Below are 16,557 nucleotides of genomic sequence, written 5' to 3' on the forward strand. Positions count from 1 at the left end.
TCGAAGAAAAACTGCAGCCTTCGCTACGATAAATCAGTGTGTTGGAAAGTGCTCAAGGATTATGTCACTGTTCCCATCCCGGCTCAATTCAAAGCTGCTTTAAAGCTATCAATTAGATGGATTTAGTCAATTATGATATGAGAGCAATTAGTTCAACAATGTCAAATGTTTCTTATCTATGCCAGATAATGAATCAATCTGAGAGCGTGTGAACTGATCGCCATTAGTCATTCAAGAAGCTCGGACTTATTTGGAAGTGTTTTCTTCTTCTAGGACATGATGGGATTTTTAATTTGGAATACTTGTGCAGTCGTGATTTTATTTACCCTTTCACTCTCCTTCCCTCTGCGTCTCTCAGTCTTCTCTAGTCGTTCTTCAACAGCACAACCTCGCCATCCCCATCACCATGACAACCTGAAGCCGATGAGACTATCTAGCGATTTTAGCTCACCGACAAACTTTCTTCTGCACAACTTTGATTTGGTGGGAATTATCTAAAAAGAGATAGGATAACTTTAGAGAGTGTTTTGCTGCGTTAAACAGGATTCAACACACCAAGCTAAGGACTTTCTGTTTGGTCTTATCAGCTGATGTTTTGTCTCTGGGGGTTTAGAGGTTGAATGAGCCGAATGGAGAGATATTTAGAAAGGGGCCGTGAAGAGATCCCATGGTTCGATCGATAATGCATAGAGCCGTGGAGAAATGGGGGGGAAATGGGATGGTGCTGGAACTGGCGTATAGTTAAGAATAGAATAAAAAAGTAGAGATCTCTTCCCAGTCGAGGTGTCCAGAGGCAGAACGGTGTCTGCGGCACGGAGAGATTAAAGCAGCTGGTTCTTTATTTATCAGGAGGGAGGGATGCTGCTGTGTGCCTGCGCCGCTGTCAATCCATCAAGATGGCTGTCAGCTTTTTTTTTGCCCCTCTGGCGCTGGTGCTCAAACAGCAGCGCCACGACTAATGGAAACAGGAAATCAAACCATTAAAACGATTTACTGATGACCAATTTAATGGCTTCTGAAAGTAAAAAGTGGATTAATTAAGGAAATTGTTATTAAAGTGTCCAAAACAAAACAGACACAGACAAAAAAGGTGTTTAATCGCTGTAGTTAGGACGAGATCTCTCCAACCCAATGCCTCGGGGCCCCTGGCCCTCAAGGGGCCAAAGTATACCTAACTGTAAGGGTTTGTGGTTAGTGTCATTTTGAAGGCCATCACACAGGTCCTGCTTTGTTACCTGATTTTGAAGGTGGGACTTGTGTTTCAACTATAGTTTTATCACCTTCTTTATGTCAGTTGGTATTGTGCTTAAATGGCAAATATTCCCCAAAAATAGAGCGTGCATTTCTTTCTATAGTTGAGTCCAGGTCTCAGTCTGATGAAGAACACGTGGCTGGTCTCAGCTCACTGAGAGAGCTGGAGTTGTTTTGTAAAGAACGCTGGGATATCCAGATGTGCAAAGTCTGATGAGGACCAATCTACACAGACTGACTTGAAGAGGGTCAGTACTTTGCAAACCAGTATTTTATATTTGTAACTGATTTAGATCACTTTGTAAAGATCAATTTTCACTTTGACATTTAAGGTTGTTTTAATGTTGATCAGCATAAAATAAGTCACATTATATCTGTTTCATCATGATTCAATTTATGATTTTATGTGTTTATTCATAATGCTGTAAGACGGGGAAAAAAACTAACGAGTATTTTTATTTTCAAATAGTCTGCAGATCATTTTCTGAATTAATTGTTTAGTCTCTAAGATCCATCCATCCATCCATCTTCCATAACCGCTTATCCAGTTAAGGGTCGCGGGGGTGCTGGAGCCGATCCCAGCTGTCAATGGGCGAAGGCAGGGTACACCCTGGACAGGTCGCCAGCCTATCACAGGGCAGACATATAGAGACAGACAACCACTCACACTCACATTCACACCTACGGGCAATTTCAGAGTCTTCAATTAACCTAAGCTGCATGTCTTTGGACTGTGGGAGGAAGCCGGAGAACCCGGAGAGAACCCACGCTGACACAGGGAGAACATGCAAACTCCACACAGAAGGTTGTCCAGCCCGGGAATTGAACCCGGGCCCCTCTTGCTGTGAGGCGACAGTGCTAACCACTACACCACCGATAAATAAATGCAACTAATGAAATGAATAGGATGTGTGTAAAGCATGTTGCACTTTTGTGCTTATTTTTTTCAAGCACTTTGTTTTCGAGGCAAATGATAAAAGCAGATGACAGAAAACCAACACTCAAAATGTCCATTATGATTTATTTTTTTTATTTATTATGAGAGAAATGTGACTTTACATCACCCCAATGGGTGAGAATAAAACATAAATAAAACATTCTTACAAAATGTTGCAATAGATCACAAATGAAACTTCTTTTTTTTGTACATTTGATTTGTTTTATACATAAATCATATTTACATATTTGTCTTTGCCCTTTTTTTTTTTTTACATGGTTGGGAATGAAGCACATCTGCACCACTTTTACGGTGCAAAAACTCTTCCTTCGTTTCAAAGCAGAGGTAAAAATGATCTCTCTCCTGAGAAGCACTCGGCTCTACTCTAGTGCATTTTATCGTTTAGGATTTAAGGCTACGCAGGGTTCACCTGATGGACACACTCGTCTCATGGACAGCCCTATCATCATCATCATCATCATCATCACTATCATCATCATTATCATCATCATCATCATCGGGGAGGGAGTTTCCTGTCTCGTGTCTGCTGATTGTCCTTTACAGAGAGAGGTTTGTGGTTCTGCCCGGTCGCTCCCTCCGACCGGTGTTGTTTTTTTATTTTCACACATTAAAGCTGCTGCTGACTGGTTTCACAGAATAACCAATTACAATCTCTGACAACTTGTTTGTTTCGCCAGTCAATTCCAAATGCAGTGGGGGAAAATGTCGCAGAGCGTGAGAGCCCACTCTCATCACATTATCTCTGTACTGCAATGACCTGCTGAGAAAAATATGTCAATTTCTCGCAGCAGGTAGAATATGTTAAAAAATAATACATATTTTCATACTTTCTAGTTTTTGTTGTTGTTTTGTGAGGGGAGGGAACTCATTTAGTCATAGGTGCAGTGCTCCCTAGTGGTCAAAACACACCTAAAGCAACCGGGGAAACAAAACAAGGAGCCCATTCCTCTCTGTTCCTTTGACAGGATTACACCAGAAAGCCATAAACAAAAGACATGAAGCAACTAATTGGCTGGCCCCGTAAGCCTCTTAGAAGACACACTAGAATAAAAAACAGGTCCGGACATGAAGTCAAATCCTCAACACAGTTAACAGACAAGCCCTTAAAACACGAGACAAAACAGGCAGCAAGAAAGCAGTTCAGTGGTGCTGCTCTGTAATTCACTGCCAAATGCTCCTTTTCTGTTCTTAAACTTCTTATTTGTTTTTTACTTCCTACCTGTCCAGCAGGTAGCGTGTGTGTGTGTGTGTGTGTGGCCCACAATCTGGGTTTAGTGGGGTTAAAACACAGGGTTCAAAAGTTATGACAGGTCACCGTGGAAACATTACATAAAAGCTACCGTCCCCTGTTTTTAATTAACGCTCACAAAATGTAGCGTCTTTTATGTACTTTTTATCTCACTTTGGATCATCGCTGCTTTTCATGAGCATCAGTGCCCTTGATTAAAAAAAAAACATAATAAAAAGATCTCCTTGATTGATATCTCACACCGATAACAAAAGAATGCATGAACATATTTGGACCAAAGTGCTTCACAACACTGATGAGTGTTGATTTGAAATGATCAGACTGAGCAGGGGTTTATTTTATAATTAGTAGTCCAAACAGAGCGTCATTTTGGTGCGTTTATTTCCTCTAACCAGCTGCTTTGTCCCCAGATTAACAGCCTCCATCATTCTGAAAGCGTCAGCCGTGTGCTTCCACAGAGTCTATCATCAGAACCGCTGAACTCTTTAACGCACAGCAGCCATTAGTATGCTACCTGCAGAGTTACATGCAATTAAAAAAAAGAAAAGAAAGGAAAGCTCCACTCGTCGGTGCTGGGATGAGAGCTGAGCTCTGTATAAAAGCTCATTGACAGGGAGATAAAGCAGGGATCAAGCTAATATCCATCCATGGCTCTAAAACACACTAAAGGATATGAATTGATCCATTAGACGCCAGAAGATATGTCTCATTCCTTTCATCGATGGCGAGTCTGGAAAAAGGAGACGCACGCATCTGAAGAGTTTCACTCAAAAATGGAGATATCCATTATTCAAATAAATTAAAACCGAACCAGGGAACAAGATTGATGGCATAAAGTATTTAGAGAAGATTAAAGAAGGTATTTCAATTCCATTTTAAGTACTAACAGGAAGCTAAATTAGTAGACGTAACCAAATCTGCTTTTCAAGTAGTGAGTAAAGGAATGTGGATCCGTACTGAAGCATTTCTGACTGAAACTCTGAAAACCCTGGACTTGTTTTTTGATTGAGACATGATACCAGGACACTTGGTTTAGGCAGGTTTTCCTCTGAGGCTTCAGTCTTCTGATTAATTGTCAAGAATAGATGATCAGGAGTGATGGGTTTCCAGTTCCACACGGAGCTCGTTGGCATTCATTTCTGTTTCCAAGCGGCCTTTTGGGTATCGTCTGTGTGTGTTTGTGCGAAACTTTACACCGGGACGGACCGTTGAAAGGCTGGGTCCGTAACAAACACTGAAGACTGAAAGGCAGTGGAGCCCGAGACTTACTTGGCAGAGCTTGTGAGGGCGGTCTGCTGTGAAACGCTTTGATTTGATGCTCACAAATTCAGAATTCTTCCAAATGAAGAAATTAATCACGTCACTGTTGTGTCTTTGGAAAAGGAAACCAAATACCCTGATATGTGCTGCTATTCCACGTCGCCTATTTGTATATGTACTACAAGTATGTTTGTCTACTTGAAAGCCATAACAGAATCCTTCAAATATTTGTCTCTCCAGGGCCTAAAGCAGTGGATTTTAATCTATTTGTCTGTCTTTTTCTTGCATGTTCTGTTAAATTGCTACGATTGGGAGAATAAAAGTATTTTCAAGGTGATGTTAAAGGTGCCAAAAAGCCTGGTAGTACACTGCAGTATTACATATGCAGATGAATGTATTACTACTCAGCAGTAACACATTTCTCCTGAATGGATGGTGACGGGTTGATGAGGTGGAGGAGGAGGAGTAGAGCCACGTCTCTCAGCAGAAGAAGATCTCTCCATCCAGAGGAGGCTCCCCGAGGTGTGAGGGGTCTGAAGGGAAGGAGGAGAGAGGAGTCAGTGTCACCGTCACAAGAGAGGATTCTGATGGCCCACTTGTTGGACTTATTGTTCTCCAGGGAGAGATAGCGGGTGAGCAGCGTCAGCCTGCTTCACTGTCTTTGAGATGCGTTCAAGAACTGAACAAAAAAGCTGCCTCAGTGAGCAGCCTGACGCACTGATTGTTAGCCAACCACTCGTATCGGTAGCCGTTGTTCTAATATCTAGAAAGGTATTTGAAATTCTCAAGCTTATCAATGCCTTTCCTATTAAATGTAGTTGGTATGGATCCTGTACTGCACATGTATTGTTGCAATCAACTTGTTATAGGGAGACGCACAGAAAGAGCAATAAAAGCGCTACGCAATAGTTTCATGGAGTCAGAGCCAAACCTACTTTAGATGTTAAAGCTAGCCAAAATCTATGACAGCTAGCTGGGTGTCGTTTAAAAAATATGACTTTATTCAAAACCCATCATGTGAATGAGAACATTCAGTTGTGTTAAAATGCATCATCCACAGATTTATTTGTATTGGACGCCAGAGGTGTGTGGTAAAGTGATAATATCAAATGTTCCAGTAGCATGTCGGCACACTGAACTTTGCACTCAATCAAATCTGCTGCACTCCACTTCACCACACCACAGACTGTATGGGCTGCAGCTGCTGCGCTAGTGGCTCAATCATACATCCCATTAAACAGCTTGTGGTGATTGGCTGCGAGCAAAACCGTACAAATAGTTTACAGATCTGGGAACGAGTGCCGGTGTCGTTTGACCGGAGAGGTTTTGATACTACCTGGTACTGGGTTATTTTGGTTGATACCTTTAAAGATATCGAGTACCAATACCCTGCACTACTGACAGCTGAATAATCATCTTTTCCAATTAATTCAATAATGCAAACAAAATCTAAACTGAATTTCAATGTCTATATTAAGCAGGTTTTGAGTATATAATGACAAAACAGTACATGTGTACTGAAAAAAGTTCTATGATTACTAAAAAAAAAACCTTTGATGTGTTTGATGTTGATGACGACAGTCCAAAGATGCAGTTTGATTGACGTCTGCCTGTGCTTGTTTTGTTTCAATCAAGTGTATTGATTGAGTGTATACGCAATAAAAAAAACGTACACTATAGAGAATAGTACATACTAAATACAGTTTGTAAGTAGACAAAACTTTAGAATCACAGGAGGTTAACACAGCTGGTGCTAGGACCCAGCAGAGACTGCGGCACAGTGACCTGGGGGAAAATGGTGAAAGTACAGCACAGTGGACTGTGTCTGCTGCACTCACTGCAAGATAAAGGAGAAGTAGAAGATAAAGAGGAAGCCTGATGCAAGCTGACACATGAAAGCTAAATTTCTATAAAATGCATCACCAGACTGTACAGCCATGACAGGCTGAACAGGCACCGCAGAGTACTCTTCATGGAATTGTTAAAGATGAGGGTCAGTGTCATTCGGTAATAAACATTTCACACACTACCACTGTGTCTCCTGTGAATCTAATACGGATGATTTATTGATAATGTAATACTGGTTTTATAGGGTTTGTCATTGGCAATTATTCAGAAATATAATATCAGGAAGTGTATTATTCAGCGTGTATGCCAGGTCTTTACATTTCTAAATGTAGAATTATCGAACATATACAGTATGATCTACTGTTTTTTGAAAGAAAATGGGATACACATACCATTTTCAAACTTTTATATGCAATATATTCATAACAACAAAGTCAAATTTGCCAGCAAACATCCATTTTTTGGGCTGGTAATTTGAAATATTTCACTGGGAACTCCCTTAGAATAAAGATGTTTCTCTGTACACCTCCCTGGTCATACCTGATCCTATAACTACAGTGGAATAGTCTTCCCAGCATGCACCGCAACATTAAACAAAAAGAGAAAGCCTGAAATTTTGCACTCAAACATGGGTTTAATTTGTCTCGTTCAGAAAAAACGAATGACTGAATGAAGTTCAGTTGACAACAGAAACACTCAACTGCAGCCTGCTGACAACCTGTTAGATGCTGAATAATCAAACTTATTGTAAATCCATACACTCCCTCATATTCACCATTCTCTACCTGCTGCCGACGTGCTCCCCCCTTTGCCCTTCTTCTTCTTCTTCTCCTTCTCCTTCCCCTCTTTGCTCTTGTTCTTGGCCAGCTGCAGCAGGCTCTTTGAGATCTGGTTGTTGGCATCGCCGCCTTTGAGGTTGGTGGAGGACGAGGTGAAGGGATTGAGGCCTTTCCCTTTGGGCTTAGACCGCTGGGGCTGCAGCCTCAGCAGGGAGGAAGAGGAGGAGGAGGAGGGGGGAGAGCTCCGGTGGGTCCAGCTCCAGAGACAGGGAGCTGCTACGGAACTGGGATTCATCCGACGTGGTGAAGGGATTCCCCTGGAGGTAAAGGACAGATGCACAGCTGTTATCAACATCTGTGAGGGAACGTGTATGAAAGGTGAATCTTTCGATCATTTTCAAAGCTTAACATCAGTGAAAGAGGAGCATGAACGTTTCCAGAAAAGAGTTTAACGGTGGAAAAGGTTTCATAGAAACAGTTTCTATGACACCCATTTCTAAAATGCATTATCAGCATACTTAAAATGTGTATTATTGTATATAATTATTAGTTTTAAGCACTTGTAAATATTTGTGATGCTTTATAACAATAATCAGAACACACTTTAAAGCATTTTAACGACTCATAAGGTCAAATATCATAATTACTGGTGACGCTCTGACCTTCTGTTATGATAACTGTTATAATGCATTTTAATGTGATAATAAGTAAGTGTACATGATCATTGTTTGCTTTAAGTATAGCAATAATCAATGCATTAAAACAGTGATTATAATGCATTATAAAATGACCTATGGGAATTTGAATACACCACGATGGTAAAAATAAGCCATTATGAAATGCTTATATTATGTCATGATTATCACTATAAATCATTCTGAATATGTATGAGCGCTTACTGTAATTATGCAGTGCTATAAACAGATGAGAACACTTTATTAGTGTGTTTATAATGAATTAAGGACATGGGTGTCATAGAGAGTGTTACCCAACGATGTTAACTTCATATCCGGGTTTTAGCATAACAGCCTGGGAGTATAACTCTGCTGTTAGGATTACCATTTGGTCAATTAGGCTCGGAGATGTTTATTGAAATCACTTCCAAGCGGAGAGGTTCAATTCCCCAATGCAAGCACCCGTACACACCGACCCTGCTGAAGGCTCACGGAGCGAAGCACAGCATCCCACCCAGAGTGTCGCCCCGTAGCCGAGGGCAGCAGAGAGGATCACGTGATCATTATCTCTTTGACAGAGTCCCCGCTCACCTCAGACAGGTGGAGCTCCTCCATCTTGTCCAGCTGCCGCTGCACGGCCTCTCTGTCCCTCTCCAGCTTCCTCTGGGCGTCCCTCAGCCGCTCCAGGTCTCTCTGGTACTCCTCCTTCCTACTCTGCAGGCCCTGCCTCTCCTCCTCCAGATCCTTCTGCCGCTTCAGGACCTCCTCCGCCTGCAGTGGTTGGGAGGTGCGTTGATGGATTTATTGAAATGGTACGGTGCAACGGTACAGTGTGTTTTCAGAAACTGAAGAGGAAGTCACTTATTCATAGAGCACACTGATACAAGTCTTCAGACTAGTGCTGAGCTCCGTCATCTGAGATGAAATGAATGGGAGTAGTCTCTAAAACCCCTCTTTCTCTACCTGAAATTTCTGTTTCATGTTAATTGCTAAATAATTTATTAACTGAATAATTAATGATGCCCATTTAAGCTCATATTAAATCATGTGTCCACCTATCCACATCACTAACACATGCAATTTTTTGCAATGGCTTTGCCTACATTTTCACAACAGTTAAAATGTCTCTTTCAATATGCTAAACTCACAACATCATGTATAGTGAATGAATCTGAATCACTGTTGCATTCATCATGCATCATTCTCAATTAATGCTGACAACCAGTAACTATACCGCTTTAAAACAAGATAACACAAACAGCAATGAGTCATTGTATTAGAAAGGATGAAGAGTGAAAATGACTTTGTAATGAATTATCTGGATTATTGTATATATCAATCAAAATTTGAAAAGTCTCAAATCTGGTTTCAGACGAAATATGATTGTGATTGTATTCACTGTATCCATTTAATTTTATTTTATTTTTTACAGTAAAAACTACAAAGTTAGTTTCCTTTCAAGGTGCTAAACTTGATTTCATCTGTTGTAGGTTGAATCCTCTTAAGTACAGACAGCTACAGGGACACTGTGAGGTGGGAAGGCTCACTGAACAACAATTCACACTACTGTAACTGTTTGATTACTGTCAAGGTTTTAAAAGTAATCAAAAGGAAAGAAAGTGCTTTTCTATCGTAGCAATTCAGTTCTGCTTTTAGCATTAAAACTGAGCCAAGGCAATTATAAGATACTGCCGTAGGCTCCTCAGAGTGGCAAACACAGTTTGCGGTTATTTCACTGAAAACGGTAAAGAAACTAATCTAAAATGATGAGATGTTGAAAGTGCAGCCTAGAAAGGTCTGCCTGTTGTTGGTTAGCTCTTGACAAGTCATCAGCAAATTATAAAACTAACCATGTAAGTAAGCTGTCAGTGTGCTAGCTTTAAGCTCATCTAAGGCCATTAGGATAACCCATTCTAGCACTACTGCAAGGTCTTGGCATCTGCATCTGTTTGTATTTGACCCCGCTGGATTTTATCTCAGTGAAAATAAACTTTAAGAGACAGTTGTGGGATTTTATTTATGGTTTTTCAGTCAAAGATGTTTCTAAAGATGGCATGTCTCGCACAATATAATTCATCAGGTAAAATGCAGTGTAAAGTGAATTACTACAGTATGAAACCATGTCACTGTTACAAACATGGCTTCATTTCAAACATAATTAATAAACCACAGAAGTCATAGTCACCTGTACGTGCACCTGCCCCTCCCTGTCCGTCAGCTGCTGTTCCCTCGTCTCCCACTCCTTCTCCCGCCTCCTCTTCTCGTCGGCGTGAGCCGCCTGCTGCTTCTGCAGGGAGGCCAGCTCCTGCCGCTGCTTCTCCAGGCTGCGCTGCTTCTCCTGTTCGATCAGCGAGCTGGGCCGCGAGGACGGCCGCGACAGCGACGTGCAGGAAGAGGAGGTGGAGGAGGAGCGCTCGCTCAGGGCCTGCCGCTGGTCCTCGATGAAGCTGTCCTGCTGGACCACCACCGCCTGGGACAGCCACAATCGGAGGGAGATCAGGTCAGACACATCACTCCAGTTTATTGTCTTAGACACATACTTCAGATATTGGATTTTGGATTGGCGGTTTTGGAAAAGCTTCCCAGAGTTCCGGAGCACATGTGTACATGGCGTGGAGGTCATCTTACCTGCAGGGTGCTGAGCAGGAGGTGCAGATTGGAAACGCTGCTGAGGACCTGCTGTTGGAGAAGAGAAATCATTGAGCAAACTCAACAAAACATCTGATTGATGTGTTCGTGCTCATCAGTGTACTTGACTTTGCTTGTTAAAGTACACGCTACCCGAGTTTTCATTCAGAAACGTCAAAAAGCTCTGCCGGAGGTTTTCATGTAATGTGAATTCACCCAGTGGACAAAGCCAGCATTAAACCAGACTTGATGTGCTGAAGCGATGTGACCTTTTCTCCATTCAAACGCACGACAAAGAGACAAGGCCACCGAGCATTCAGCTGCCACCGATGTTTACTCGGACACAAAGCGCTCCAATTAATGTTCCCCGGGAACCATATAGAGCAGCATTTAAACCGCGGAACGTCTGCGGAATGTCTTCTTGGAGCACATATAAATGCAGCATGGTGTCCATAGCTGTCTGTGTAACAAGTAGAGCGAAGATATGTGTTTAGAATTTACAAGAGCAGCATCCTTTAGAGGTTAAAAGGAAATTAAATTAGTATTTTTTGTTGGATAGTTTATTGGAGCTGTCCTTGGTCTGTTTAGGTTGAATGACTAAAAACGCGGAAGTATTTGAAATAATCAGTGACACTGTACCTCTCAGAAATTCTACATATATAATTTATCGAAAAAGTGTTGAACAGAATGGAAACCTTGTATGAATGCCAAGGTTTAGTGAAATATATTTTCGGATGGATTGCCAAGAAATGTGATACACACATAACATTTGATGAATCCTACTGACTTCTTTGGTTGAGACGTTTCCTCAAGCACGACCAAAAAGGTAAATTTCAGTTTTTTGGTGAAACATCTCAACATCCTCTGGACGGATTGGCACAAAGTTTTGTACACACATTCATAGTCCCCAGAGGCTCAATTATAATAGTTTTGCTGATCACCTGACTCTCCATGTAGCGCTACACTGGGTCAAATTTGACATTTTTCTAATACTTTGGTTTAGGACTAAATGCTGGCAATACTTGCTTAACTCTAATAAAGAAATGTTAGCATGCTAACACACCTAACTTTAATGATAAGGTAAGGTAAACGCAATACCTGCTCAACATCAAAATGTTTGCATAATTGTGTGCATATTAGCATGCTAAAGTTAGCGGTTAGCTTAGCTTCGATGAGGCACTAATGTGATTTTTGAACTTTCTTTTCCTATCTCAGTATATTTAGCTATTGTACTTGCGATGGTTAGCATGCTTGCTTTATAATCCATTTTAATCGTATTTTTCATTTGAAAATGTGTCTTAATGCTTGCTGTTATAGACATGCTTTGATTAAATAACCTCTTCCTTTAGTAGTTTACTTTCCCTGCCACATACGTTTTGTTTGCCATTTTGGTTTTTATTTATTATGCATACATTTTTCAAATGATGCTACTAGCTAATACCACTAATAATACAAACATCTACAATGTTAGTATTATACAGTAACTACTACTGCTGCTGCCATTACTACTGTTTCAGCTGATACCATTACTACTGTTTAAGCTGCTGCCATTACTACTGTTTCAGCTGATACATTCATGATGATGGTAACAGAGTGTTTGGACGGCTCCCATGCAAGCAGCAGCTCTAATTGAGTTAGAGACAGGAAGTCGGTGTTACCTCACTGTTCCTCTTCAGCAGCAGCAGCAGGTTGGCGTTTCCTCCCTGCACACAAGCACAAACACACACTTAAGTACTGCACTGCCGGAACACAGCCATGCACTCACATACACACATCATCTAGTGCGTCTCATTCTGTGTGTGTACTGTACAGTGATAATGACCAAATGTGATTACAGCTGCACATGTGGGTGTGCTGTAAAGATTGAACTGATCATGGGTATGATAATGCATGACTGATACAGGAACGCAGCAGTCCTACACTTACTGTGTTTTCAAAAGGGAGGGCTTCAACAGCTCGAAGACTTTATATTCCATTTACCAAGAAAACCAGGAACTAATGTGAATATAATAGAAAGCGGAATGCTTGGATGAACTCTGCATTGTGTCTTTAATGATCATTGAGACTTCTGCAAACACTCCCTTCTTTTAGTGCTGAACCCCCTCTGAACTTTGGCTCTATTCCCAGGAAGAAATGTAAATAAAAATCAAGCATTGCTCTTTTGTTGGGACAGCAGAATGAACAGGGAACGACAGTACAGCAGCCTGGTTTCACTAAAACATTTTAGACACAACCATGTGCAGTCCAGCTGCAGGATAAACAACTACTTAGGCTAGCATCCAGTGAAGAACAGCAGCAGCATGACCTAAAGGCCGCCCATTCGTTTTTAATGCAACTGATGGTCGCCATTAGCAACCGGCCCTTTGCAGGAAGAGTCAAGAGGCTAATTCACTGGAGGGAGAGAAGTGGCTAAATTCATCTTAATGGCGTTGCTAATGTTGGAGGACAAATGCACCCCCCCCCACACACGGCCTCCCGGTTCTCATTGAGAAACGGGGACGCAGCGGCTTTGGGAGTCAAGAGTGATTGGGAGCCGAGATGCTGACCTTCTTTAAAACGCTGTCGGACTCCGTCCTGCGCAGATCTCCGGCAGTATCCTCGCTCTCGTCGCCATCTCCACCTGGCAGGAAGGGAGAACCACAGCAGAGAGGATGAACCAGGAGGCAAATTATCTACGTTCAGGTCTACTGAAGACTATATGAGAACATGGGCACAACAATATGGAAAATGTCTAATCTTTAATAAAAAAAATATAATTTAGTTATTTTATTTGTATATATTTATTAATCATTTTGCCATTTCTTGATCTTTGTTTGCCATTTCCTGTCTCCTCTACTCAAACAAATCACTTTGTCTCTGCTGAGTCCTCCTTTAACTTTTTAACCTAATTTACCTACAGTATGTGGTTCAGCTGACACCACACATCTCTAACAATAGTTTATATATAAAGTTATATATATAGTTTATATTTTTACTAAATAAAGTTGCATGTTTTAAAAGCACATCCTAATAAAACATTCTGTAGATCTGCAGGTGCTGCTACTGATGTAAAAGTCTGGACCTCTAATGGCTCAATATCTGCCTCAGTGCCAGCAGAGTCCCACTGAGCTCTGAATCCACCAGTTCAGAGGGATTGCCCCAGGCATCGGCTCTTCTGCCCAAGTCCCCATATAAAACTGCTATGAACAGAGGCATTGTGGGAGAAGTGCTGGGTTTGGTGCCCTGCTGCACTAAAACTCAGGGGTGCACATTCCCCGTTCAGTGACTGTGTTGATGCAGTTCTCCGCACCAGCAGGTTAAAGGTTCAGTGTCTTCACGACGCACGTCTGCACAATATCTATCAAATAAAAACATGCATGCAGCGGCGGACTTACTCTTACTGCTGTGCATCTGGTGGCTGTCGAAGCCCCCGAAGGTCTCCGCCCGACGGGGCAAACACACCGGCCCCGATCCCCCTCCCTCCTGGACGCTGGCCATCGCCCCGCCCAGGCTGCCGTTCACCAGCCCCTGTAGCGTCTCCACTGTCACACACACACACACACACATAGAGAGAGAAGGAGAGAGAGAGAGAGAGGGGGGCAAACATCAATGTCAGTAAGTGAATTATCCCGGCTAACTGTGTTACAGTTCAGCTCTGCACTCATGAATCCTACGAGGCACTTCTGCTTTCAACCTGCTATTGGCTCCTGTTGCTTAGCAACTATTGACAACCTGTTTGAACCACAGAGCTCTTTTACTGAAAGTTAAAAACATCTTAACCATCTGAAATTATACCGACTCTGGAAAGACAGTGTATATGTTCATAGACCAAGCAGCTCTGTGACCTCTCCAGGGAAAAGAACGAGAGAGAAACGTTGCTGGTGGATGTGAACACGCAGTAAAACACGATAACCTCGGCATAAGAAATGACATCACTGCTGCCAGTTCATATGAAACAAGGACAGCTATCGCCCCAGGCGTTAGAGGGAGGCGTAGCTAAACCCTGACTGCTTGTTTAAAAAGTTGAGATCATTATAGAAGTTCTCCTTCAAACATCTTTCCTGCATTAGAGATGCAAACAATCCTTAGTTGAATGTCAGTTGCACAACTACTGTAAACCTTTTTCATGGAACACTCTCTTCCGTCAGCAGTACTTGGAAATCATTAAGGGCTAGCTGCGTCAGTGCATTTCTCAGTTTTTGACCACCACTAAGTGCCAAGAACAGTTTGTTTATATTCAGTGCATATTAATTAGAATGCTAATACGGTACATCCAATATACCAAGAAATAGTGCTTTAATATTGCACAATACCACATATCAAGAGACAATGAATTACAATGTTTCAGTCAATAATATGTTATTACAAGAAACCAGAAAATGCTGTTCTGACTAAAAGATCATATTTTTGTCTTCTACTAAGTTGAGTCTAGTAGATCTTTCATTATCTGAAAGTTTTTGCAGCACCTTTTATTTGTCAGTCAACCAAACATTTCCAGACCCAATCGTTTAAATTTAACGTCAACTTTTCTCCACATTTCATTCTCTCTTTTCAAAATATACTCTGTTCACTTCTCACCTCATGCTGCTTCCCTCTCATACACCAAACACAGCGGGAATAAAATCCTAAAACACACTCTGACCCCTTTAATGTCTCCCTTAAAAGGGGGATGTAAATAAAGGTTTTGGGAAAATCTGTGGTAGTTGACAGAAATGACATTGTGTACTTGTTGAGTGATGAGAACCTCATGCGCTCATGTGATATATAACTTTAAGGAAGTTTTCAGCTCTAATCATTTGCCATTAATACGTGTATTAAAAATGTGATATTGTACGGTCTGCCTTTATATTTAGTACAACCATTCTGGGTTATTGTTCAGAACACATCCACAGCACATACATTATCCACACAGTCTTACCTTCCTGCAGGGCGTCTGACATAATGGACGCCCCCCTGGGTGGCTCCAGGCTGCTGGCCGACCTGAAGAAAGGCTGGACCTGCCGGCAGACCTCCTCTCCTGGGTTCAGGCCCTCCCACATCCCCCTGAAGAGCAGCACCTTCTCCTCCAGCAGGGACATGATCTCTGTGTCCTTCTGCCTCAACAGATCTGACCAGCAGAGACAGATGGGAAGGAAAAAAAGGAGAGACAGAGGGTGAGGAGAACATTTTTCTGGTATTTGTAGCCAACGTTTCTCCTTTTTTTCCTTTAACACAAACACTGTAAACGCGGTTCCCTCACCTCGCATCTCCTTGGCTTTCGTCTCCATTTGTCTCTTGTCATCTTCTGTCTCACTGGGAATCCCTTCGTCCTCATCCTTCTCCCTGTCCAGCCAAGGAAGAGAAATAAATCAAACACGATGCATTACATCTGGTAACTTATACAGGACTTAACATCTGCAAATCCTCATCTACATCCTTCTAAATCACTTACAATATCTATGTAGAAATATACAAGCAGGGATTAAACAATAAGAGTTAATTAATGGCCAAAGATTTTGATAACTGAATATAAAAAAAAAAGATGCAGCTATTTTTATATTTTTTGACATTTTATAGTCTAACCAGTTCTTTTAGAAAGGATCAATGAAATAATAATTTGCTTCACCTTCAGTATCTATAACAGCGACACCACAGGACAGCACTTTGAGTAGACAGGGTTTAGACAACGTTGAGAGAGTCAAATAATTGTTGTTTATGTTTTTGGTGGAAAAGACAGAGACAGAGGGTGCATCAGTAAAAAAACTGTTTTTGTTTTTAAATCGCCTTCATTCTTGCCAATAGCCTGATCTCGATTTGGTATTTTGACAGAAGTCAGACAGGGCGAGAAAAAGAGAGAGGGAGAAAGACAGAGCGCTAAATCTCTCTCCTTCCCGCTGGCTGCAGTGGAATAATCCTCTGCTTATAGTGAGCTGCCCTTGAAGCCAATCCAGC

General features: G+C 41.7%; 1 protein-coding gene across 1 annotated transcript in view; it reads right to left on the reverse strand.

Annotated features, from left to right (window-relative positions):
• Positions 1 to 2,268: 2,268 nt before the first annotated feature.
• The window catches only part of LOC129099622 (A-kinase anchor protein 13), a 93,603-nt gene continuing 79,314 nt past the window's right edge, over positions 2,269 to 16,557 (reverse strand). Inside the window, 11 exon segments of the mRNA XM_054608933.1 lie at positions 2,269 to 5,251; positions 7,352 to 7,571; positions 7,573 to 7,662; positions 8,611 to 8,790; positions 10,205 to 10,489; positions 10,648 to 10,698; positions 12,306 to 12,350; positions 13,194 to 13,267; positions 14,022 to 14,168; positions 15,545 to 15,733; positions 15,866 to 15,948. Coding sequence (XP_054464908.1) covers positions 5,199 to 5,251; positions 7,352 to 7,571; positions 7,573 to 7,662; positions 8,611 to 8,790; positions 10,205 to 10,489; positions 10,648 to 10,698; positions 12,306 to 12,350; positions 13,194 to 13,267; positions 14,022 to 14,168; positions 15,545 to 15,733; positions 15,866 to 15,948 — 1,417 coding nt within the window. The 3' untranslated portion in view covers positions 2,269 to 5,198.

Source organism: Anoplopoma fimbria, chromosome 2 (genome assembly GCF_027596085.1).
Source record: "Anoplopoma fimbria isolate UVic2021 breed Golden Eagle Sablefish chromosome 2, Afim_UVic_2022, whole genome shotgun sequence".
NCBI lineage: Eukaryota > Metazoa > Chordata > Actinopteri > Perciformes > Anoplopomatidae > Anoplopoma > Anoplopoma fimbria.